The 25,394-nt window shown below is 48.1% G+C and overlaps 1 protein-coding gene across 8 annotated transcripts; it reads right to left on the bottom strand.

Moving 5' to 3' along the window:
• Positions 1-14,266: 14,266 nt before the first annotated feature.
• Positions 14,267-25,355, bottom strand: AIRIM (AFG2 interacting ribosome maturation factor). Of its 8 annotated transcripts, none has more exons than XM_024233828.3 (5): positions 23,081-25,355; positions 22,685-22,962; positions 18,968-19,147; positions 16,012-16,130; positions 14,267-15,853 (listed from the first exon to the last, which is right to left on the bottom strand). In XM_024233828.3, the coding sequence occupies exons 2-5, from the start codon at positions 22,957-22,959 to the stop codon at positions 15,816-15,818; spliced, it is 612 nt and encodes a 203-aa protein (XP_024089596.1). In that variant the 5' UTR covers positions 22,960-22,962; positions 23,081-25,355; the 3' UTR covers positions 14,267-15,815. The 8 variants fall into 8 exon arrangements, with proteins under 8 accessions (XP_024089596.1, XP_002811073.1, XP_009250622.1 ...); XM_002811027.5 differs by having other exon boundaries at positions 23,439-25,348; XM_009252347.4 differs by having other exon boundaries at positions 16,012-16,134; positions 23,081-25,346.
• Positions 25,356-25,394: the final 39 nt, after the last annotated feature.

The raw sequence follows: 25,394 nt of genomic DNA, 5'->3' as shown, positions 1-25,394 counted from the left end.
AGCGTGCTCTCCAGGGCACGCAGCAGCACCTCCCGCCTGAGAGATGGCACTGGGACAGAGGGTGTTGTTCTAATGAACTGAATGAGATCCATTCCAATGCAGATGGATGAAGAAATTACCTGCAGATGTGACTATGCACAACCATTGTGACTGTCCAGGCTGTCACGCAGGCTTGGAGAGTCAGGGCCTCATGGAGCAGGGTTCCTCCCGTGCAACCCCCTGCCTCTGGGCAAAGCAGACTTGTGCCAGTCTGGGCAGATGAGTGACTGCTGTCTCGCTTAGGCCTCCTGGCCATCAGTGCTTCTCGGGCCTGTGTTGTCCGGAGGCTCAGCTGATAGAATGTGACTCCCCAGGGGTCCTGGCTAATGGCCTCAGGAGGGCTTCTGCAGGGGAACCCGGGAAGCTGCCAGTGGTCTTCTGTGCACACTCCAGCGGGGCTGAGTCCTCCTCCATCTGCACTGCAAAGCCCTTTCCTTGGGTCTTTGAGTCCCTATGCATTTTTGGATTGTATAAAACCAGATAACACATTTTTTTAAAGACAGCTATACAAAAGCTTCCCACATTGAAGACACAGGATCCATGAGAACATTGATTGATTGATTGATTCATTCATTCATTCATTCCAGCACCCACAAGGCTCCAAACTGTTCCTGGCTGGGACAGAAAAGAGGAGCAAACCTGGCCCCTGTCCTGGAGGAGTCCAGGGAAAGGAGATGGAAGTATAAACAGCCAGTTACCCGAAAGTGGGATGGGCTATTATACTGGAGTGTATGGTACAGTAAGTCCTTACTTAATTAACATTGTCAATTTGTTCTTGGAAACTGACATTAAGCAAAACAACATATAACAAAACCAATATTTTCCTCATGGACATTGAATGAAACAAAATGCTGTTATTTTAGGACCTGCTGTATGTTGTTTCCCTTAAAGTCACAGTTTCCAAGAACCTACAAACAACGTTAAGTGAGGATTTACTGTACTCTGGGGACTCGGATGAGGGAGGTGACTTGACCTGGTGGTCAAAGAAGACTTCACAGAGGAGGTGATGTTTAAACTGAAAGGTGAACGGAATCTCCCCAGATGGATGAAGGGAGAAGGCATCCCCAGCGAGAGATCCCCCGTGACAAAGGCGTGGGGCAGAGGAGGGCATATTGCAGAGCAGGGGAAGACGAGGGGCTCAGGGGCTCACGAGGGGCCTTGGACACCAGGCTGAAGACCCAGGGAACCTCTGAAGGTCTTCTGGGGCAAGAGGACAACATGGCTCGATTTCCATGTTAGAGCAATCCTCTTGGTAGAGGGTGTGCTGGAGGGAGAGAGGTTGGAGGCAGAGGCCAGCAATTGTCCAGGCAGGGAGAAGGGAGAGGAAAGGGCAGATTCATGAGACATTTGGACAGTACCACCATCTTGGGGACTTCTATGCTGGGATGGCATGTAGTGGGGAGTGGTGAGGAGGCAAAAAGGAAGAAAGAATCAGGAACCATGAGGCTGGTGGGTGAGAGGAAGCGCACATGGGGATGGGCAGAATGATCCTGCTCCAGGCATGGCTGCCCAGTGGTTAGGATTCAGGGAGCCTGGACAGCCGTGTTATGATCCCGGCTGCTTCCCGAAGCGTTGTAAGAGCTCCTCTTCTCCACTGGGCACCTGTTTCCCCACACCAAGTCAGAAAGGTCATTCCCACACTTCTTCCATCCATCTCCTCCTAGCATGGAGAAGATAACTGGGAAACATTTGGGGAAGATGTGAGGAGCTCTTTGGATTTTCTGAGCCCACCAGCTTCATGATGGGTGAGGGACAGAAAGTCCCAAACCCAGGCTTGCTGTTGAGCCCAGCATCTTCCTCATCCAGCATCCTTAGCGGCCTTTCCATACCTTCCCCGCCCCGGGAGCCTCCACGCCACCCTGGTATCCCTCGGCAAATGACCTTGCCTCTTAATTGCCACCCCAAAGACACTCCCACCCTTCAAACTCACTGTCAGGTTTCCGTCCTTCCCTGCCCTGGTCCTGAGCCAGCCTCTCCACCTGTGCTCGGGAACTCTGTGCCATCAACCATCCCTTCTCATGCTGCTGTCTTCTGCGCCTCAGCCGACAGAACAGGGTCCTGTCTTCTCCATTCCAAATTGCCCCCTGCATCTGCTTCAAGCTACTGCCTTCTTCCTTTCCCTCTTAAAGGGCTTTCTACATGCATCACTTCCATATCCTCATCTCTTTCACCCTCCAACCCGCTGCAAACTAGCTGCTGTGCCCCCACTTCCAAGAAACTCTTCTTACAGAGGCCACAGCCTGTATGGACCTGTCCTCATCCTACATGTCTTCTCTGCACCTTTATCACCTCAAGCCCTTCCTTCCTTCCTTCTTTCCTTCCTTCCTTCCCTCCCTCTGCACCTTTATCAGCTCAAACCCTTCCTTCCTTCCTTCCTTCCTTCCCTCCCTCTGCACCTTTATCACCTCAAACCCTTCCTTCCTTCCTTCCTTCCCTCCCTCTGCACCTTTATCACCTCAAACCCTTCCTTCCCTCCCTCCCTTCCTCCCTTCTTCCTTCTTTCCTTCCTTCCTTCCTTCCTTCCTTCCTTCCTTCCTCCCTCCCTCCCTCCCTCCCTCCCTCCCTCCCCACCTCCCTTTCTTCCTTCCTCTGTCTCCTTCCTTGGCTCCTGCTCCCCAGTACCTGCTGGTTCTCCTCTCACCCTCTCTGCCGTCTCCTTGGGCAACATCATGCAGGTTGGGCTTCCCCAGCAAAGCCCCTCGGAAGCCTCTCCTTCTCTCTGCACACATTCTCCCGAAGCTTGATCCTCACTCCAGCCCTGACTTCTCTAGTGACCTCCAAACCCATCTAAGAAGCCAGCAGATGTCCTCCACCCCATGTCTCATATTCTGTCTCCCTCACCCACCCATCCCCCACCTGTCCCCTGCCTTGCTCAACAGCCAGCAAACTGGAGCCATCTGCCTTTACTCTCCCTACATCCAATGTATCACCAGGTCCTGCCGATTCAACCTTCCAGATATCTCTGGGATTGACTTCTCTCCACCTCCACTGTCATCACCATAGCCTGGTCTGGTATCTCACATCTGGACAGCCTCCCAGTCTGTCTGCCTGAAATCCTCCTCCTCTAGGTCCCTGCAGAGCTGGTCTCTGCCTTCCCCTCTGACCTCATCTGCTTCCATCCCCTTTCTCTCTTCATTCTAGTCCCCCTGCCTTCCTGCACTTTCCAGAATACACCAAACTGGTTCCCACCCCTGGACTCTCTGGAAGGCTCTCCTGCCAGATCAGCAGTTCTCAAACTTGTTGGTCCCATGACTCTATTACACTCTTAAGAACTAAGGGGCTGGGCATGGTGACTCACACCTGTAATCCCAGCACTTTGGGAGGCGGAGGTGGGTGGATGGCTTGAGTTCAGGAGTTCGAGACCAGCCTGGGAAACATGGCAAAACCCTGTCTCTACAAAAACTACAAAAACTAACCACATGTGGTGGTGTGCAGCTGTAGTCTCAGCTACTTAGGAGGGCCTGTAGTCCCAGCTACTCAGGAGGCTGAGGTGAGAAGATCGCTTGAGCCCAGGAGGTCAAAAAGAAAAAAAGAATTGAGGACTCCAGGCCAGGAGTGGTGGCTCATGCTTATAGTCCCAGCACTTTGGGAGGCAGGGGTGGGAGGGTTGCTTGAGGCCAGAAGTTCAAGATCAGCCTGGGCAACATAGCAAGACCCCATCTCTACTAAAAAGAAAATCAGCCAGGTGTCGTGGTGTGCACCTGCGGTCTCAGCTAGTCAGGAGGCTGAGGAGGGAGAACCACGTGAGCCTGGGAAGTTGAGGCTGCAGTGAGCTATGATTGTGCCATTGTACTCCAGCCTGGTCAACAGGGTGAGACCCTGTTTCCAAAAAATTTAAAAAAGATTGATGACTCCTAAGAATGTCTGTTTGTGTCTATATGGGTTATAGCCATCACTATTTACCATCATAGAAATTAAATTTGAGAATTCTTAAAAATAGAATACAAGCCAGGCTCAGTGGGGTGCGCCTGTAGTTCCAGCTACCTGGAAGGCTGAGGAAGTAGGATTGCTTGATCCCCGGAGTTCTAAACTAGCCTGGTCAACATAGTGAGACTTGGTCTCAAAAAACAAACAATGAAACAAAAAACCCAAACATGAGAAGCTCAAGAATGAATCCCATTAGCTGTCAGAGCGATGACATCATCATACATCACAGGGCACCTGAAAACTTCCTTGCAGACTGGTGAGAGAATGAGAGTAACAAATAGCATCTTAATATCATAAAAAGTTTCACTTGCAAAACCCCTGAAAAGGTCTTGGAGTGCCCAGATGGCACTGAGCACAGCTGCACCAGATCCACACGTCCCCCTCATTCACTTCATTTAGGTCTAAGCACAAGTCACCTCCTCAGAAAGCCTCTCTGCCCCCTCACCCTCTCCTCAAGTCATTCTATCCCATTACTACTTGCATGTTTGTCTTTCTGTCTCTCCCCCTCTCTCTCTCTCTCTCTCTGGAGACAGGGTCTTGCTCTTTCACCTAGGCTGGAACGCAGTGGCATAACCACAGTTCACTGCAGCCTCGACCTCCCAGGCTCAAGTGATCCTCCCACCCCAGCCTCCTGCATTGCTGGAACCATAGGTGTGTGCCACCAAGTCTGGCTAATTTTTTTTTTTTTTTTTTTTTTTTACTTTTTATAGAGACAAGGGTCTCCCTGTGTTGCTCAGGCTGGTCTTGAACTCCTGGGCTCAAGTGATTCTTCCACCTTGGCATCCCAAAGTGCTGGGATTACTGGTGTGAGCCGCGTGCCCGGCTTGCATGGTCTTTATAGAACTTATTACCATCTGAAATTGTTTCCTTGTTAATTTATTTTGTTCCTCCCCACTAGAATGCAAGCTCCATGAGGACAAAACACAGATTCTTTTGTTCACCTTGGAGCCCAGCTTAGTGCCTGACACACAGTGTCAAAGATCTTTAAATGAATGAATTGTATCAAAGCAGCTGTTCTCAGCCATTGCTCTCTATTAGAATCACTTGTGAGGGAGGGGATTTTTAAATTCCTGCATCCCAGCCAATTAAACCAGAATCTCGTGGGGTGAACCTGAGTCTACCCAGGCATCAGTGTTTTATAAAGTTCCCCAAATGATTTCAATGTGTAGCCGAGAAAAGAACCACTGGTCTAGATTCTTAAATCCTCACTGATGGAGAGACTGTTTATTCCTCACTGGACCAGAGTTACACAGGATATAAATAAGTACAACTCTGTCTTGCTGGACCAGGCAGCCAGGCCCAAGGGCAACTGGACGAAGGAAGCTATTCAGCTCTCTGTGGGTGAGAACTACCCTCCTTGGTCCCGGGCTGTGGATCAAAGAGATGGGATCGGCCGCTTGCACAGATGGCGCTGGTTATTCTCTCAAACACGTCTGCACGGCTTGCTGCACTGGGAGCATTTTCCCCTTGCTGTGATGCAGGATTCTGGAGCTTTGGAGGCTTACAGGGAACAATGATGATTTCAGTGGACAGAGATAGAAATGATGCAGGTTCCCGGATTCCCCTAGACAAGGAGGAGGCTCACATTGCTGGCCTGGGTGTTGAAGTGTAGCCAAGAATTGACACACCTATACTCCCACCGGGGCAATGCTTCCTGCACTGAGCGATCACCAGAACTCCCCAGAAAGGCTGGAGTCAGCCACCGTCCAACCCAAAGCAGCTCTTAAGGCTAAGATACCTAGCGGGAATTCGTGATTCCAAGCAAAAGAAGAAAATTCGCCCAGCACTGTGCCAGGTGCTTTTCACACATGGGTTCATTTCATCACAGTGGCTCTCAGAGGGGAATAATGGTGTCCATTGCACAGAAGAAGAAACTGAGGCACAGAGACGGTAGGTGATTTGCCTAGAGTCCGATCAGAGTTAAAATCTCAGATTGGCTATGTGACCTTTGAGAAGTCATTTGACCCCCACACCCCCCAAATCAGCATCCTTGTCTGTAAAACAGGGGAAATAGCACCTACCTCACAGGGTTGTTTAATGGATGTGAAAGCACTAGGAGTAAGCATGAAGTTGAGAAACTTCCAGAAGTGGCAATTATAGTGTTATTCTTATTGGCTCCCAAATCCTTTTGCTTCTCAGAGGAAAATCGCTTCTATTTCTATGATATGGTTTCAAGTTTTTTTAAAAAAAAACAAACGAAAAACAGGGTCTTGCTCTATCACTCAAGCTGGAGTGCAGTGGTGCAATCATGGCTCACTGCAGCCTTGACCTCCCAGGCTCAAGTGATCCTCCCACCTCAGCCTCCCAAGTAGTTGGGACTATAGGTGTATGCCACCACACCCAGCTTATTTTTTATTTTTATTTTTTGTAGAGACAGGGTCTTGATGTGTTGCCCAGGTTGGTCTTGAACTCCTGGGCTCAAGCAATCCTCCCGCCTCAGCCTCCCAAAGTGCTAGGGTTACAGATGTGAGCCTCTGCGCCCAGCCCTGATTTCAAGCTCTTTTATGTGCATTAGCCCATTTCATTTTTGCAGCAGCTGTATGTTGAAACCTTTTTCTACCCGCCCTCTTTGTTGGATGAAGACCCTGGGGTCTAGAAAGGTCAAGTCACACGCTCAGGTCCCACCGGAGTGGCAGAGCTGAGTCAGGAACTCTGATGTCCCGACTCCCTGCCCAGGACCTTCACCACACAGCAGCAGCCACAGAGGGCTGTGGCTTACCTTGGCCTCAAGGAGAGGTTACACCCTGGGTTCTCTGGGAACGAGGGAGGCGGGGAAGCCTGAGGTGGGAGGGGATGCTGAGAGGAGGGTGGAGCCGTGTCCTTGATGTGGTGGCTGGGCCTCCGTCAGGGCTGTCGCCACAGTCCCAGGGTTTGGCTCGGACGGTAACCACCATTTCCGCCAGTGTGGCAATGCCGGGTGGATCTAGGTCCACCAGCCTTGCCAGGGAACCCAAGCCAGGCGGGCTGGGAAAGGGAGGATGCTCTACCCAGCCTGGCCTATGGGTCTTTGCTGCTGGGATGGGGTCATCTTCTGCCTTGTTTCACTTCCATCAGCCGGCCTAGCTCTTAGGTGGCCAGTGACAGCTGGCACCTGACAGAGGAGGAAATGGGCCTCAGCCCCAAGTCCTCCTCCGGGGGAGGATAAAACCTATAATTAATTAAGAACCTACTGGGTGCTGGGCTTCATCCTCTGTGGTTTGAATGAATTAGTTCATTTCATTTTCAAAATAGCTCAGTGAGTCGGGTCTTCTTATCCTCATCTTACAGGTAAGAGCGGCAAAACACGAGGCCCACATCCTAGGTGAGTGGAGCCAGAATTTTGCCGAAGCTCACAATCTTTCTAGGATACCGCAGCTTTACAGGAGGCCGTGGCTACCAGCAGCCAGCCAGCTCTGCCAGAGACAACTGCCACCCCTTGCACCATCCCACTGGGTAGAGCAGGGCCCACCTTCTCCACGCCAGGCAGCTGCAAAGGCCCCTGCACCATTTCTACCACTTGGGTCAATTCCCAAATGGGGCTGAGACCCTTGCTGAGCTGGTAGGGATGTAAGAATGGATAAGAAAAAAATAAAATCCTGCAGGAGCTGGATTTAAATTAAAAAAAATAGGCCGAGTGTGGTGGCTCACGCCTGTAATTCCAGAGCTTTGGGAGGCCAAGGTAGGCAGATTTCTTTTAGTTAGTTAGTTAGTTAGTTAGTTAGTTAGTTAGTTATGAGATGGAGCCTCACTATGTTGCCCTGCCTGGTCTCAAACTCCTGGGCTTAAGCAATCTGCCCACCTCGGTCTCCCAAAGTGCTGGGATTACAGATGTGAGCCACTGCACCAAGCCCAGCTCAGGTGGATCTCCTGAGCCCAGGAGTTCAAGACAAGCCTGGACAACATAGTGAAACCCTGACTCTACTTTTTTTAAAAAAATTAAAAATTAAGTGTTAAAGGGAAGTACAAGTACTGTGCCGAGAAAAGAAGGGTTATTTTCATCTAGGGGTGTAAGAAGAGATAACACAGAGGAGATGGTGTCTGAGTGGGGCTTGGAAAAATAAGAAAGTGGGTCTCTTTCCTGTAGCAGGAAAGAATGTCTTGCCTTTGAGGTGGAGGTGGCAGTTAGGGGATGTTTTCTCTAGCAAAGACCCCAGCTCCTCCGTAAGAGCAGGCAGCTTCTTCCAGGCAGAGTGCATTGACTAGAAATCTTTTCTGGAAAATGATAAGAAGGGGCCAGGAGCATCTGCAGATGACTTAGTGAGTTGGGATTGACAGGCACCTCTTTAGGGCCTGTAGAGATACTGTCACGTAATAGGGATTGTCTGTAGCCAGAAGAGTGGATAACAGGGAGCCTTTGGGAGGGGGACAAGGCCAGAGGCCTCAATGACAGGTAACTAACCTGCTCTGCAAAGGCTCAAACTTAAACTTGGAGAAGAAAGGGTCTGTCCACAGTGCTGGGGCAGCTACAAGCAGTAGGACCAGAGAGAAGCTGGGCAGAACTGGCAACATAATTTGCAGGGCCCAGTGCAAAAGGAAAATCATTCAAAAACTGTTTCGAATTTCGAGAGTGACAGCAGAGCACAAAACCAACCTTGGGAACCCTTGTAAGCGTGCGTCACAGGCACATGAAGCCAGCCCTGAAGTGTGGGCTTAGGGAAAGCAAGCAAGGGATAAGGCCACAGGAAGAGCAGCCACAGGAGCCTTCTGACCTAATGGTCTGATCAAAATGAAGAGAACCCATAAACACAGGTGGGTAATCCTGAGACACAGCCAGGGCCACACTCAACCTTTCCTAGATGCACCACTGAGGCCTTTGTAGCTCTCCCAACGACCCAGTCCACCCCAGCCAAATAGCATTCTCCGAGAGTCCAGGTCTCGCCCTATTTGGAGGACAGAGGGCATTTAAATTTCATCTTTCTGTGTCGGGGGAGCTCTAAATGCTGGGAAAAGATGTCATGCCTGGAGACCATCTGGGGAAAAGGCCTCCAGAGCTGTTTCTTTAATTTACAGAACTGACAACTGAGGGTAGGGGCCTTTGGCAAGTACAAAGGGTGATGGCCCAGAAAAGAATCAAAGTATTAATAACGGGCTCGGCTGGCACTGGCCTCCTGTCCCCTGCCCTGGGGTTCATGTGGCTGGGAAGCCTGATGTCTCTGTTTCAACAGTGGGATCAAAACTGGCTTTCAGAGCAACATAAGCCAGGGGTAATTTTTAGCACAGACGTAACTTTCTAGTTCCTTTTTCCTACCCCTCATTTTTCAGTTGCCTTTAAAGAGGCCGCAGAGAACTGAAAAACAAATCCAAGTTTAAAGAGACAAGTGCAAAAATGCAAACTGGGCAAGGGGACAGAGCCGCCAGCTGGACAAAATGTGCCTGGAAAACAGCATCCTCTGCTTGGCAGGTGCCAGGAATTTATGGTTGAGTTTTGCAGACGTTTCATCACATTACGAGCCAGCTCAGGAGACCCTCATAAAACTCTGCTTATATGAAAGAACAAACTAGCTGATAAAAGTCAGCTGTTGCCTATAAACGCACTGTGGGAATTGCAATTGAGTAGCGGATTTATTAGTCTGGGCTCTCTGTGCAAATTAAGAACTGCGCCACACGTTTCAATCGGAAGAGATGAGCCAGAGCAGAGAGGGTTGCTCCCCGCCCACGTGATGGCCAACAGGCCACGCTGACCCCCACCCCGATCACTTACTCTACTAGAGACCAGAGAGAAGCCTCTCGCTGAAATTAAGTCACAGAAGAGCTAGTCTCACATTCCCATATCTCGCCTCCCACAAAAACCCACAAAAACAATCAGTCACTCTCTCCATCCACTGCATTCCCCACACATCCTTCACAATAGCACTTCTCACGAAGGGCTTACAGATCTGCCTGGCCTACTAAATCATGGACTTCTTTGATTTACCTCTGTATTGCTAATGATGAGTTCTGTGCTGGGCACACAGGGAGGCCTCAGAATGAATGGATATGGATGCGACAGACTCTAAAGCCCCACATACATAAGTTAAGACTATCCCACCCCAAACAGCATGGAGGGGCCGGGGGAGCAATGTCGAGGTACCCGTTGGACTTGAGGACTGACAACAAAAAGGGGAAAAGAGGTGCAGTGAGGGAGTTATGAAGGCGTTTCTTCCCCAGAGAAGGGCGGTCTTTGTGGCTACTCTACCCAGCCATCAATCTCTGTGCTAACTGCTGCCTTTTCTCAGGATGAAGGCTCTTTCTTAAGGAATGACTCTGCAACTGAACGAAGGGTACTTATTAAGGATGCAGATATCTAGCCCCTCCCCGAACATACTAGACCAGAATCTCTGGGCTGGGGCCCTATAGTCTCGGAAAAATGACTTTCCTTTGCTTTACGTGGAAACCAAGAAGGAGCCTTCCAGGAAGGATGGGGAGGAGGAGAGTGCCTGGAAGGGGTACCCCTGTCATTCCTTCAGAAGCACTGGCTTTCTCCTCCCAGGCCCTGGCATCAAGGGCAAAAGTGTAGGACTCTGGTAGACCGTGCCAGGATTTGCTCCAACCCTCTTGGCTATGGGGTCAGAAGGGAGGGTAACTGGCAAGGTTGCGGCTGTCCTGGAAGAGGCTTGGATACTTCATGTGCCACAGCCAAGTAGGATGGAGGTAGTTCTGCACTGCAGGATCCATGTCCTTTGCAGGGCTGGGTATCAGAAAACCTCACCCTTGTTACAGCTGAGTAGATGTTAGGCATGCTCTTGCCTTCTGTGGCAGAGAGAGAACAGTGATGTGGGGGAAAGCACCTTTTACCGAAACCAAGCAAGCCCTGGTGCAAATTCTGGCAACATTACTGACAAGCTGTGGGCATTTAGAAAGCTTACCAGGTCTCTGTCTCGGTCTCCTCATCTACCTAATGGAAGTAAGCACACTTGTTTCAATACTTGTTGAGGGTTTAGAAAGATATTAAAGAGCCTAGCACAGAGCTATACACTTAGTGAGTGACTAATAAAGCTTGAGTGAATTTCAATCCCTTAAATGCTCACAAATGTACCCAAAGCCCTCACTATCTCCTCTCGCTTAAACCTTACAACCCTGTAAGGACATATCGTCAATTCCACTCTACAGATGAGGAAATAGACTTAGAGGAAATTACTTGCCCAAGATCACATAGCTGGCTAAAGGCTGAGCCTGAGACTTGAACCCAGGTCTAGGTTCCTTCCTTCTCCTCATCCCCAAACCTGCTCCCTGAAATGTGCACTCTTCCTCCCTTCTCATCGGGAAATGGAATTATAAATGATCCAGTGTTTGAGCAGGTTGGGAAGGTACCTAGCTTCTTGTCCCAATTAAAGTCTGGTGTAATACAGTCCCCATAAAGCCCGGGCTCTCCTTGGGCAGGCAGGAGACCTTCTCTTTAGGGCCCAGGCACCCCAGCACCTTGAGACAACTCTTACTCTGAGAGAAGAATCTGAAGGTCAGTTTCTAGATGTGGATGGGGAGGAACAGGATAGAGGGAAACCAAAATTCTTCATTTCATCCCAAGACTGTCTTACACTGACAGAGAAAGGGGTTCTGACCCAGCTGAGGGAAAACAGAACAGAACTCACATTGGTGTCTTCATCCCTAAGCCAGTGGCATACATAAAGGAGGAGCACCAGAAGTATTCCCATTGTGGTGACTCTCCCTGAATTCATTTATCAATTTAGTGATTCTAGTAAAAAATACTGACAATTTATTTTTTGTTGTTGGAAGGTGATGGGGTTAGCTAAATGGAAAATTTCAGGTGGTGGAGGGGAGGCCTAATGAACAAGAGTGGGAGTACAGGGGGGTTGCTACTATAAAAACCAATAGGTATTAAGACTTTGGAAACAAATGTCCACCCTAAGGGGCTATTTTAAGTAAATTATGCTTTACCCACACAACAGAAATCTATGCAACTGTTTAAAACAATGTAAGGAATCTTTTTACATAGAATGAACTCCAAGATACAGTAAGAAAGAACAAGGTGCAAAAGTGGGTATATTAGCATTCATATAAAAATGAAGGGAGGTTTTTTTGTTGTAGTGATTATCTATTGCTGTGGAACAAATGGCCCCCAAACTTAGTGATTTAAAACATTTATTATCCCAGTTTACATGGATCAGGAATCCGGGCACTGCTTAGCTGGCTGCCTTTGGCTCCGGTCTTCAAGAGGCTGTAGTCAAGCTGTCAGCAGGGGCTGTGGACCCTTCAGAAGGTTCAACTGTGGGAGGGAGGATCTGTTTCCAAGTTCAGTCACATGGTTGTTGGCAGGTATTGGTCTCTCACATGAGCCTCTCCACATGGCTGCCTCACAGCATCGCAGCTGCCTTTCCCCAGGGTGGGTGATCCCAGAGAGAGAGAGCACCCCAAGATGGAAGCTGCAGTCTTTTTTACCTATTTCAGAAGTGACATCCTACCACTTGTGTAGTATTTCATTCATCAGAAGCATATCTGTGGCCGGGCGCAGTGGCTCACACCTGTAATCCCAGCACTTTGGGAGACCAAGGGGGGCAGATCACAAGGTCAAGAGATCGAGACCATCTTGGCCAACATGGTGAAACCCTGTGTTTACTAAAAATACAAAAATTAGCTGGGCGTGGTGGCGCACGTCTGTAGTCCCAGCTACTCGGGAGGCTGAGGCAGGAGAATAGCTTGAACCTGGGAAGTGGAGGTTGCAGTGAGCCAAGATCGCGCCACTGCACTCCAGCCTGGTGACAGAGCGACACTGTCTCAACAACAACAACAAAAAAAAAAGTATATCTGTCAGTCCAGCCCATCTGGAAGGCGAGGGGAGTACACAAAGGCATGAATACCAGAGGTGGGAGCACTGGGGGCTGTCTTTGAGGATACCTACCCACCACACTCACACAGGCATAGTATTTTTGGAAAGATACCTAGAAACATTCAATATTGGTTGCCTTCAGGGAAGGGAATTGGGAAACTCCCACCTCAGCCTCCCAGATAGCTAGGACTACAGGCACACACCACCACACCTGGCTCTTTTTTTCATAAAGACAGGGCTGCCCGGCTAGTCTAAACTCCTGACCTCAAGCCATCCTCCCACCTTGGCCTCCCAAAGCGCTGGTACAGGCAAGGGCCACTGTGCCAGCCTAAATATGCTCTGGCATACCTAGCTTACAATATTGATATATCACTTAAAAAATAAATCAGGCTTGGTGCGGTGGCTCACGCCTGTAATCCCAGCCCTTTGGGAGGCCGAGGCAGGCAGATCACTTGAGGTCAGGAGTTGGAGACCAGCTTGGCCAACATGGTGAGACCTCGTCGCTATTAAAAATACAAAAATTAGCCAGGCATGGTGGTAAGCACCTGTAATCCCAGCTACTCAGGAGGCTGAGGCAGGAGAATCACTTGAACCTGGGAGGCAGAGGTTGCAGTGAGCTGAGATCGTGCCTCTGCACTCCAGCCTGGGTGAGAGTGAGACTCCGTCTCAAAAAAATAAATAAAATTTATTTTCAATTTAAAAAGAACAATGAAAAATATGGCATTTTAACAGACAAAAAGCTAAGAGGGAACAAAATAAAAACAACAATTATACTTAAATACTACAGTTATTACTGAGCACCATAAACATGCTTGTTTCCACTTGGCCATTACTTGCTTCTATGAGGGAGGTTTAAAAACCTCTTTATTACACATGCATACACATAAGGGAGCATTTCCCATTTGTAGAGCAAAATACAAATGCTTGAGCTGGGATTCACAATCCTCTTCACAATTTGGTTCCAGTCCACCCTTACTGAACCACTTCCTGCCATCCTTCTATCCATCTGTGAACTCGTTATTTGTGATACTGAACTATTATTTGCCAGTTGTGGAGGGTAAAGGCAACAAGCACAATGCCTGGCACACAGCTAGCTTTCGTCAAGTGTTGGCTTCCATCCTGCCTCAAACACAGCCTTTGTTTAGATTGTCCCCTGTGCATGGAATGCCCCGCACCCCTCTCCTAGCCCCAAGTAAAATTCCCTTCAAGGCCTACCTCAAATGTCACTGTCATCAAGAAGGAGTCCCACAGACAATTAGTTATCACCTCTATTCTCCCACAGCACCTGTTTTTACCTTAACTATAACACTTTTATTATTGTATTACAACTTAAGTCTCTGCAATCCAAAGTCTGGTCCTTGGACCATTAGCCGAGACTTTGTTTGAAATGCAGAATCTGGGCCCCATCCCAGACCTACAGAATCAGAATCCAAATTTTAACAAGATATCAGTGATTTATTTGCACATTAATCTTTCCCTGGTGGAACTGTGAGCCTTTCTAGGGCTCTCTTTTATTTCTGTCCCCAGAGCCCAACATAAGACTTGACACTCACCTAATGCTTTTTAAGTTTTATTTGCAATACTTATATGATAGATTTTTTTAATTCCTGGAAAAATAAATACACATTATTAATAATAGTTATCTGGTAGATGGATAATGGTACATTTCTATGTAACATTTTCATTTTTTGTAATCAGAATGTATTACCTTTACAGATAGGCAAACACAAAGATTTGGGAAAATGCATGTAAAATCTAAGAAAAAAGGTAAATTGTAGATATAATACATTCACAAAAGGAATATAACTGTGTTGAGCTATATTTACAGATATAAAAAGATGAACAAATTACATTAGGTTTTTAAAAAAAAGACAACCTAACAGTATGTATCGATGATACCACGTTTGTTCTTTAAAAAAATTTGTGAATTGGTCAGGAGCAGTGGCTCATGCCTGTATTCCCAATATTTTGGGAGGCTGAGGTGGGAGGATCCCTTGAGCTCAGGAGTGAGCTGTGCAATACAGTGAGACCCTATCTATATTAAAAGAAAAAATTTGTAAATAGACACTGAAAAGGTACCTATCAAAATATCTCTAATGAAGTTTGTTTTACAATTTTCTACATTTTACATTTTTCTAGTTTTCCTATGATCTTTATAAAAGCTTACCACTTATAAGAAAAAAAGTTATTTTCATTTTTGAAAAATATCTATACCCTTTACTAAGTCCCTTTACATTCAATGACCAAGATTCCCACAACACCCTGGGAAACTGAAAGATCTGAAAGTAACACGGCCATTACATGGATGAAGGCAGCAGGCCTTGGAAATGTAACCCCGATGGACTGACTCTGGGCTGGCATTCTCCCACCCCTGCAGCTACTCCAGACTCAGAGGAATGTGGCAAGTCAGATGCCAGCTTTGGCCAAAAAAACTCCTGTCATTTTAGAAGTCTCACCATGCCCAGTTACTTCCTCTGAGATGGTAACAATAGGGGAACACTTCAAAGACAAAGCATTCAGAATGATTCATGCTGCACCACCTCCCCCTGGTGGCAGGTTCTGGAAATTGGCTTGAGGAGAACTATTGCAATTGGTCAAAATTTTTAAAATATATTTTCTGTCAAAATCACCCTTATTTCTTTAAATCATCAAAACCACTTTTTCTTTTGTCAAGGATTCAGGTATTGACAAAAGACACAAAACCAGGACCTGGTGTCAACCAGACAATGCTTTGGATGATGCCAAGGGCAGTGTGGCTCTTTGCCTCTTGTCCTTGCTTCCCCACCTCTTCAAGTCCACAATAGAGGAAAGACACTATGTTCTTCAGCACCGTCTTTCCTGTTGTCTCTCTATCTCCATCCACTTCCCTGAGCCTCAGAAAAGGGCAAGGCATGGCTCACATACTCTCAGCCATGGCCTGGCATGCCGCAGCTCCAGCATCAGACATCCAGGCGCTAATCCTCCCCAAGACCCAGTCCTCAGGTTCAAGGCACTGATATTTCAAATATGTCAGACTGAAAATACTGACGTTTCTTTAGAAACATCAGGGTTCAGAATGTCAGTCTTCAACTGTGGTGCCCGTGGTCTCCAGATACGCACAGCTTCCTTACTCTTCCAGGAAGAAGGAAACATTCAATAGGATATCTGAAATAGGAAGAGAGAAAAAATGGTATTATCACCTCTTCCGAGAACATAAAACACACAGAGGCACAGCAAGGGCACGTTCCTAATGCGTCCAAAGAGGTGAGTCACAGGGAGAGAAAGGAGGGGAGGAGACACAAAGGAGGAACACAAACCAGTACCTTGTACGAGATCTTGGTGTTCGTCTTTTGAAATTCGGTCCCAGGCCTCGGGCAAAGCTTGTATGTTTGCCAAGTCTCCCCACTGGATAGAGGAAAGAAGATACTTTCTCTTCAGGTACCTTTCTGGAAGTTAAGGACTGCTCAAAAGAAAATGAAGTATGCTGAAGTTAAAAAAACACCCTGGTGAGAACCAGAGGGAGCTATAAAAGTGAAAGTGCAGATATCCTTACATTTTACCAGGTGGGCCTGATTCACCTATGCTACAAATATTTCCTGAGCAACTGTTTACTAATATGGCTTTGTGCTACAGGGACAGAGGAATGAAACCATCCCTGAAATCTGGGATCTCAGCATGGTGAGGACAAAACCAGATCCTGAAAAGAAAGAACAAAAGTGACATGAGAGGTAAAGCTAGCGGAGGTTCAGAGGATAAATACATCCAATTCAGAGGAAGCAGGGACACCCCAGCTGGTAGGAAACACGAACAAAGGCACAGAGGCGGAGATGCATAGAATGAATTCAGGGAAAGCAAATCTTCCAGTCTGCTCAGCATGGACGCCACATGGAGAGCAGTCAGAAAGGCTGAAGGGTGGGCTGAGCCAGAACAGAAAGAACACCAAGTACCAACGCAGGGCTCTGAACTTTATCCCGTTAGCAACAGGAGCTATTCCTATACAGTACAGTACAATTCTGATCCTAAGTATCAGGATCAGAACCAGACTTCCTGCAGATATAGAGGTCATTCATTGGAGTCAGCTTAGAAGGAAAGAAACTAGACAGAGAAACCTGTCAAGAGGCAATTAAGAGTCCAAGCGAGAGCTAAGAAGCCATGTAAGCAGCAGAGGGGAAGGGGACGGAGAAGGAAAATCAAAGAAGTACCAGGGAAACAGAAGGAAAGGACTTGACAAGTAACTGTGTAAGCATTCCAGCACATAGCAAGTGCTTAGTAATGTCAGCCGCAGCTCTTGCTCCTTCTGCCCATGCTCCTGTTGCTGTTACTACTGCTGCTACCAATGCATTTAAAAGGGAAAATAAGCCAGGCGCGGTGGCTCAAGCCTGTAATCTCAGCACTTTGGGAGGCCGAGGCACTAGGATCACCTGAGGTCAGGAGTTTGAGACCAGCCTAGCCAACACGGTGAAACTGCCTCTCTACTAAAAATACAAAAATTAGCCAGGCGTGGTGGCGGGTGCCTGTAGTCTCAGCTATTTGGGAGGCTGAGGCAGGAGAATTGCTTGAACTCGGGAGGTGGAGGTTGCAGTGAGCCAAGATTGCGCCATTGCACCCCAGTCTGGGCAACAAGAGCAAAACTCTGTCTCAAAAAATAAATAAATAAAAGAGAAAACAGGGTAGGTTCTACGACTCAAGGAAAAGGGGGCTGAATTTGAGGGCTAGATTGAGGAGTTCAATTTTAAACTTGAGTTTGCAGTTCTAAGAACAATCCAGTTGGAGGCATCTGCAGGAAACCAAAAGTCAAGACTAGAGACAAGAAAAGTTGGGGTTTGGGAATTATTCACATGAAGGCAGAAACCTAAGCTAGAGGCTAAAATCAGGTGTCAGACAAGAATTGAGAGAAGATCAGGCATGGTGGCTCACACCGGTACTCTTAGCACTTTGGGAAGCCAAAGTGGTAGGATCATCGAGGCCAGGAGTTCAAGATCAGACTGGTCAACACAGCAAGACCCCATCTCCTAGGCATAAAAAAAATTTTTTTGAGAGAAAAATGTTAGAGCTTCAACTAACTTGTCTTTCTGCTTTTACCCTTGCCCCCACCCCAAATCTTACCCTAGAACGAAGCTAGAATGATACTGTTAAAAACATAGGTCTTATCCTGTTACTCCTTAATCAAGTTTCTAAGAGGTTTTTCTGTCACTTGAATGCTTTTTCTTTTTGGGGGGGGGGGTGGTTTGAGACAGGGTCTTGCTCTGTCACCTAGGCTGGTGATCACACCCAGGCTGGAGATCAAGGCTCACTGCAGCCTTGACCTCCCAGGCTCAAGCAACCCTCCCACCTCAGCCTCCTGAGTAGCTGGGACTATAGCTGCACACCATCATGCCTGGCCCAAAATTCTTTTTTGTTTTTTGGAGACAGAGTTTCACTTTATCACCCAGGCTGGAGTGCAGTGGCACGATCTCAGCTCACTGCAGCCTCGACCTCCCCCAGTTCAAGCAATCCTCCAGCTTCACCCTCCCAAGTAGCTGCGATTACAGACTTCAGGCACATACCACCATGCCTGGCTAATTTTTGTATTTTTTGTACAGACGGCGTTTCACCATGTTGCCCAGGCTGGTCTCAAACTCCCGGGCTCAAGCAGTCCTCCCACCTCAGCCTCCCAAAGGGCTGGGATTACAGGCATGAGCCACCGCGCCCAGACCCCAAATTCTTTCAAAGACCTTCAAGGCCCTAGAAAGTCGAGCCCCCTGTCTTTCTACCCTCACCTGCTGTTAGGCTCCTCCTCATGCTCCAGTCTAGCCTCCTTACTATTTCCTGAATAGACCAGGAATGTCTTACCGCAAGGCCTTTGCATTTGATGTTTCCTCTGCCTAGTAACTTTCTCTCCCCAAATAGCCACATAGCTCTTTCCCTTACCCTCTTCAGATCTTTGCTCAAATATCACTTTCTCATGAAGCCTGCTCTGACCACCCTATTTTAAATCACAACCCCACCCTCACTCCTCACTTTCCCTGCTTTATTTTTCTCCATAGCACTTATCGCCATCCGGCATTCTACTTTCCTTTTTCAATGCCTGTTTCTTTGCACCAAGAACAGTGCCTGACAGGTAGTAGCTACTCGATAAATTATTAGAGGAAGGATTATACAAAGGAATGCAGGAAGAATCCGAGTTCAGGAACCAAAGAGAACTGACTCAAACTACATAGTTTTCCAATCTTGTGAAAACTGAAATTTGAAAGACTTAGAACAGCTCTGGCCATGACCTGAAATGTGTGCAAAAGATACGACTTTCGATAATGTCTCTCAATATCCTGCAACCATTCCAACATGTCAGCCACAGAGGGGCTCACTGCTGAAGGCTGCAGGACAGCATCAATGCCAACTGTGTCTGCGTGTTGCTCATAGATCTGAAACACTCGCTCCACATGGCTGCTGACCACGTCTCGCACCTTGAGGAGGACGGCTCTGCAAGAAAGAGTCTGACATTAGACAATATCATGAGACACGTATAAAGGAAGGTTTCTCAATTTTGGCACTACTGATATTTTAGACTACATGATTCTCTGTTGTGAAGGGCTGCCCTGTACATTGTAGGACATTTAGGAACATGCCTGGCCCCTACCCACTAAATGACAGGTGTAAACTATACCTATACCCTCCATAAGCCATAACAACCAATAATGCCTCTAGATGATGCTAAATGTCCCCTCATAGAAAAACCATCTCCAATTGAGACCACTGGTCTAAGGAGATTAGTGACAGTGTCTTGGAGGTAGGGGTGGCTCAAGAATCAAGAAAGGGGCTGGGTGCAGAGGCTTGTTGCCTGTAATCCCAGCACCTTGGGAGGCTGAGGTGGGTGGATCACCTGAGGTCAGGAGTTTGAGACCTGCCAATGTCCCAAAACCCCGTCTCTACTAAATATACAAAAATTAGCCAGGTGTGGTGGTGCATACCTGTAGACCCAGCTACTCGGGAGGCACGAGAATCACTTGAACCCAGAGGCAGAGGTTGCGGTGAGCCAAGTTTGCTTCACTGCACTTCAGCCCGGGTGACAGAGCGAGACTCCGTCTCAAAAGTAAATATATATTATATATAATATTATATTATATATTATATATTATATTATATATTATATAATATATATTTTATATATTATATAATATATTATATAATATTATATTATATATTATATATTATATATTATATATAATATATAATATATTATATATTATATATAATATTATATTATATATTATATATTTTATACATATTATACATTATATATTATATATTATATATATAAAATGTATAATATATTATATATTTTATATATATATTTATATATTATATATTATATATTATATATATATAAAATGTATAATATATTGTATATTTTATATGTATATTTATATATTATATATATTTTAAATCATATATATTTTAAATATATATATTTTAAATAATATATAATTTAAAATATATATTTATATACATTTTAAATAATATATATTTTTTATTTTTTTATTTTTATTTTTTGAGATGGAGTTTCATTCTTGTCGCCCAGGCTGGAGTGCAATGGCATGATCTTGGCTCACCACAACCTCTGCCTCCCAGGTTCAAGTGATTCTCCTGCCTCAGCCTCCTGAGTAGCTGGGATTACAGGCATGTGCCACCACACCCAGCTAATTTTGTATTTTTTTTTTTTTTAGTAGAGATGGGGTTTCTCCATGTTGGTCAGGCTGGTCTCGAACTCCCGACCTCAGGTGATCCACCCGCCTTGGCCTCCCAAAGTGTTAGGATTACAGGCGTGAGCCACCGCGCCCGGCTAATATAATTTTTTTTTAATTAAAACATTTTTTAAAAAAAAACAGGTGCAGTGGCATGCCTGTAATCTCAGTAGTTTAGGAGGCCAAGGCCAGAGGACAGCTTGAAGCCAGGAATTTGAGACCAGCCTGGGCAATATGGCAAGACTATCTCCACAAACAATTTTAAAAACTAGCTAGGTATGGTGGCATGCTCCTGGAATCTCAGCTACTCAGGAGGCTGGCAGGAGGAGTTAGAGGCTACAGTAAGCTATGATCATACCGCTGCACTTCAGCCTGGGCAACAGGGTGAGACTTGTCTCTAAAAATAAAATAAAAATAAATAAAAGACAAAATATTAAGTAAAGCACTCATAGGTACTCATAGCACTCCTGGGTTCAAATGATCCTCTTGTCCTTAGCCTCTCAAAGTGGTGGGATTACAGGAGTGAGGCACCGTACCTGGCCTCATCTTTTTTTTGTTTTGCTTTCCTTTTTGTGGAGAATGGGATCTCACTATGTTGCCCAGGCTGGTCTCAAACTTCTAAGCTCAAGCGATCCTCCTGCCTCAGCCTCCCTAAGTGCTGGGATTACAGGCTGAGCTGCCATACCCAGCTGATCTCATCTCTTACCAGGCCTCTGCTCCTGTCATACTTTTCTCTCTTTTTTTGAGACAGAGTCTTGCTCTGTCACCCAGGCTGGAGTGCAGTGGAACAGTCTTGGCTAACTGCAACCTCTGCCTCCCAGGTCCAAGAGATTCTCCTGCCTCAGCCTCCCCTTTAGCTGGGACTACAGGCGTGCACCACGACAGCCAGTTAACTTTTTTTATTTTTAGTAGAGACGGGGTTCCACCATGTTGGCCAGGCTGGTCTCGAACTCCTGACCTCAAGTGATCTGACTCCCAAAGTGCTGGGATTACAGCCATGAGCCACCGTGCCGGGCCAGTCATACTATTCTCTATGCACACTACTCATACTTACGTCTTGACTCTGTTTACACCTTTTCAACCATTAGGTTTTTAATATCACTTCCTCCCCAGAAACCTCCCCCCTCCGCACAAGCCGTACTTATCAATATCTTAGGACATAGCACAATTTAATTCACTGATTGTTTATTTCTTCTACTCAACTAAGAACAGGAACTAAGTCTGGTTCATTGTTATATTTTTGGCACCTTGTGCTTGGCATCCCACAAGGTGCCTAATGAATGTATTTTGTACAAATAAATGAAAGGAAAGTACTCATCTGTGACAGTTTCCTATTGGTCTATGACAGACTCTACATACTGGAACTTTCTTTTGTTCCAGTTCAAGGAAAGGCCACACATGCCCTGTCTCTCCTCTGTCCTCAATAACCTGTAACTCTCAGCCTGGGCAACATAGTGAGACCTTATCTCTACAAAAAATTTTAAAATTAGCTGGGCATGGAAGTGCACGCTTGTTGTCCCAGGTATTTGGGGGGCTGAGGTGGGAGGATCGCTTGAACCAGGGAAGTCGAGGCTACAATGAGCTGTGATTGTGCCACTGCACTCCAGCCTGGGTGACAGAGCAAGACCCTGTCTCAAAAAAAAAATCTGTAACGCAGACACCAGGTCTGACAACGAGCATATCAGAACTTGGAGACGTGCTACTCCTGGGCACAGAGACACGAATCTACAGCAGAAGAAAGTGGTTCTGCTCCAGCCTAGATTAAGAGCTCTAGCCTTTGTGTCAGGCGCACTTTAGTTAGAACCCCAGCTGTACCCTTTTCTAGCTGCGTCACCATGGGCAATCTGCTTGACCTTCAGTTTCCTACCTGCATGGAATTAAGTGCAGTTAAGTCACAGATATGTTGAAGAGACTTTATAACGTAATATACATAAAGCCCTTAGCACTAGCACCTACTGAGTTTACACAGCTCCTCATTGCCTTTTACCAAAGAAAACTATAGGGTAGAGCTAATAGGCTTTCTCCGCTCCTTTTCTCTTCTTCTTTTGTGACTTCTACTAAGCCCACCACTGCCATGCCTAGTCTCTGACAAGGAAAATGCCATGGCTTTCTGACAGAGGTCCCACTGCCCCAGATGGTAAGTAAGGAAGGTTGAGATACCTCTAAATGCCACGCTTCCAAGGAGAAAAACACCTTCTGGACTGATACTAGCTACATATAAAACACCTCGTTTTAAAATCCTTCCACCGAGAAAGAGCACTACGGAGCTGCTTACAGCCTTTCCCCTAGCTTGTCCAGGACGATGTCACCAGCTGCCAGCTGCTTGCGCCTCAGCCGCTCTTTTAAGTCTGGGAAGGCCCGAAGCGCCGGCACATCCTCAAACCGCAGGTTCTGTGCGGCCTGCAGCTGCTCCGCCAGGTTGCTGAGGGAGGACAGGAGGGGCTGGCAGTCCCGCAGGGCACTCTGCCACAGGCCCTGCTGCTCCTCCACCACGGGGAAGCACTTCTTCAGGGCCTCCTGCACGGCAAGCAGAGGCCGGTCTTGAGTCATCTTCTGCTGAAAAAGATAAAAACAGAAAATAACCACGTCGGGGTGCCAAGTCAGTCGGGGAGGCACTGGGTCGAGGGTGGGCGTCATCTCCGTCATCGTGTCCAGAAAGGAGTTGTCTCACCTCCAGAAGCGGGTTTTTTTGTTTTTGTTTTTTCGAGACGGAGTCTCACTGTCGCCCAGACTGGGGTGCAGTGGCGCTACCTCAGCTCACTGCAACCTCCGCATCCCGGGTTCAAGCAATTCTCCTGCCTCAGCCTCCCGAGTAGCTGGGAATACAGATGCCCGTCACCACGCCCGGCTAATTTTTGTATTTTTAGTAGACTGGGTTTTGCCATGTTGGCCGGGCTGGTCTTGAACTCCTGACCTCAGGTGATCCGCCCGCCTCGGTTTCCCAAAGTGCTGGGATTACAGGCATGAGCAACCGCGCCCGGCCTGCCTCAGCTTTCTGGAGACCCTGGCTTCCCCTCGGGAAGGGTAACCTGGATAGGGCAGTCTCCTGCTTCAGAGGATTCCTGGCGTCCAAGCGCCGTCTCTTCTCTGACCTACAGTCCTGTCTCCCCTGCCCGAGGCTACCGGTCGCGTTCCTGAAACCAGCGGAAAAACTTTAAGTCAGGACAGCCAAAGCGTGAGAACCCTCCAGGGACTGCACCACGCGCCCACAGTCTCTCTGCGCATGGTCACACGCGACGGCCCCGCAAAGCTACCCCGCAGGCCTGCCTGGCTACTGAGTCGCGAAAATATATCGTAGTGCCGCAATGACTTCTGGGTACTGTAGTCCAACATGTGGATTGGCCACTCGGCTTGAAGCTTCCTTGGGATTGGATGTTGGGACCGTCCAAACACGGCGACTTCTCATTTATCAGCCTGCGGCAGTTTAAATTGAGTGGCGGTGGTGGCACGTCCTGTTAGCTGTGGAGTCTTTTCCTTTTATCTTGCGCCTCCGGTTGTGCCTTAATGACACTTTTGACATTGTGTGTCACAACCAACTGGCAAAAACTAGTAAATCACGGGCTCCTGACGTGGCAGCTCTAGCTAAGATGCAGGTGGACGTCCTAGGTGCCCAGGGAGGTCGGGCGCATTGGGGAGTCGGGTGAAGGAAACCCTGAAACCGAGAGGCTGGAAGCCCGACTTGCGCAGCATAAAAACACCTGCTGGGGGAAAGCCTACATGAGGTACGGGTTGTCATCCCCTCTCATCTTGGCCATCTGACTGATGGAGATCCTCAGGCACCCAGCAGACTGGGGTGTCACCCCCACCACCCACTGCCCAGGGCTGACCTCGGGCGGAAGAGCGACATTCAAATATTTGTTGCATATGGAGCAACAGACCAGGGTGGAAGAGAGAGAAAGGACTTTCCAGGAAGGGCCAGGCTTGCCAGGGCTTCTGTGCTTGGACTGCTCTGTCCCCAAGCTCGCTGGTGCCCATCAGGAGCCTGCTTGGCACTTTTGCTTATTTCTTCGATTGTTCCTCAACTCAGAGGGGGAGAGGCAAGATTATCACTCCCATAGCCTATAACATGCACGCTTAAACACAACCCCTCTGACATGGCTTCAGACTGCATTCACAGGTGAAAAGCACCAAATTCAAACAATCAGGCCACAAACCCGTCAAGAGCTCGCCGGTCTGGCCGTCCAGTCGCCGCCCGCCTTGAGACTCAGCCTGAGCTACAGCTTCGAAACTAGCCTCTAGCCTTGCTGGGTCTCAGCACAACTCTTGAGCAATCCAACCCTGTGGCCGTGGGCAGATGCCAAGATGCACAGTTAGCACCTCCGACAGGACCGCGGCTCGGCGGGGCTCGCCGTCTACACGCCCATTCCCAGGCCCACGGCCACGACACCCAGAGCTGCCTCCTGCCCTGGGCTCCCTGGAGTCTGGTGGCCGCGGCTCATGCTGCAGTCACCGTGTGGCCAGCTGCCAAGCGCCACTACTTATACCTGAAGTCGCAGCCCCGCGCTGCGCACCCAGTCGAGGCGCCAAGACGCGAACTGGGCGGAAGTGGCCGGCCCGCGGGGGAGCAAGGAACGAGAGGGTTCCCCCCACTCGCTGCCCAGACTGGCCGCGGGCTGGCGCGCCCACCCCAAAGCCTGCACCCCTGTCCTGCTCCTCTATCATTCCGTCCCCCTTGCTCCGTCAAACCCTGCCGGGGCTGCTGTGTCTCTGCCGACCCGCCACTTGCCCGAAGTTCGGCCTGGGGAGCTTGGGGCCCTGAGGAGCGCCGACGTAGGCAGCCCGCCAGTCAATCAGTCAGAGGGTCACGGCGGCCCCTCGGCTACTCAGTGGCAGCCAGGCCAGAAAGAAGCAGCCGCCGACCCTGGAGCAGAATCCTACAGCCGACCCGACCTAGTAGGCCCCCAGCCCTCCAGAGCTTGGGGTATTGCAGAGCCGCCGCAAGGCCTGCCGGGAGTAGTAGTTTGTATGGTTTGCAGCCGGCCAGG

This window comes from Pongo abelii, chromosome 1 (genome assembly GCF_028885655.2).
Source record: "Pongo abelii isolate AG06213 chromosome 1, NHGRI_mPonAbe1-v2.0_pri, whole genome shotgun sequence".
Classification (NCBI taxonomy): Eukaryota; Metazoa; Chordata; class Mammalia; order Primates; family Hominidae; genus Pongo; species Pongo abelii.
The sequence above is the reverse complement of the archived record's forward strand: the minus strand, read 5'-3'. Positions and strand labels throughout refer to the sequence as shown.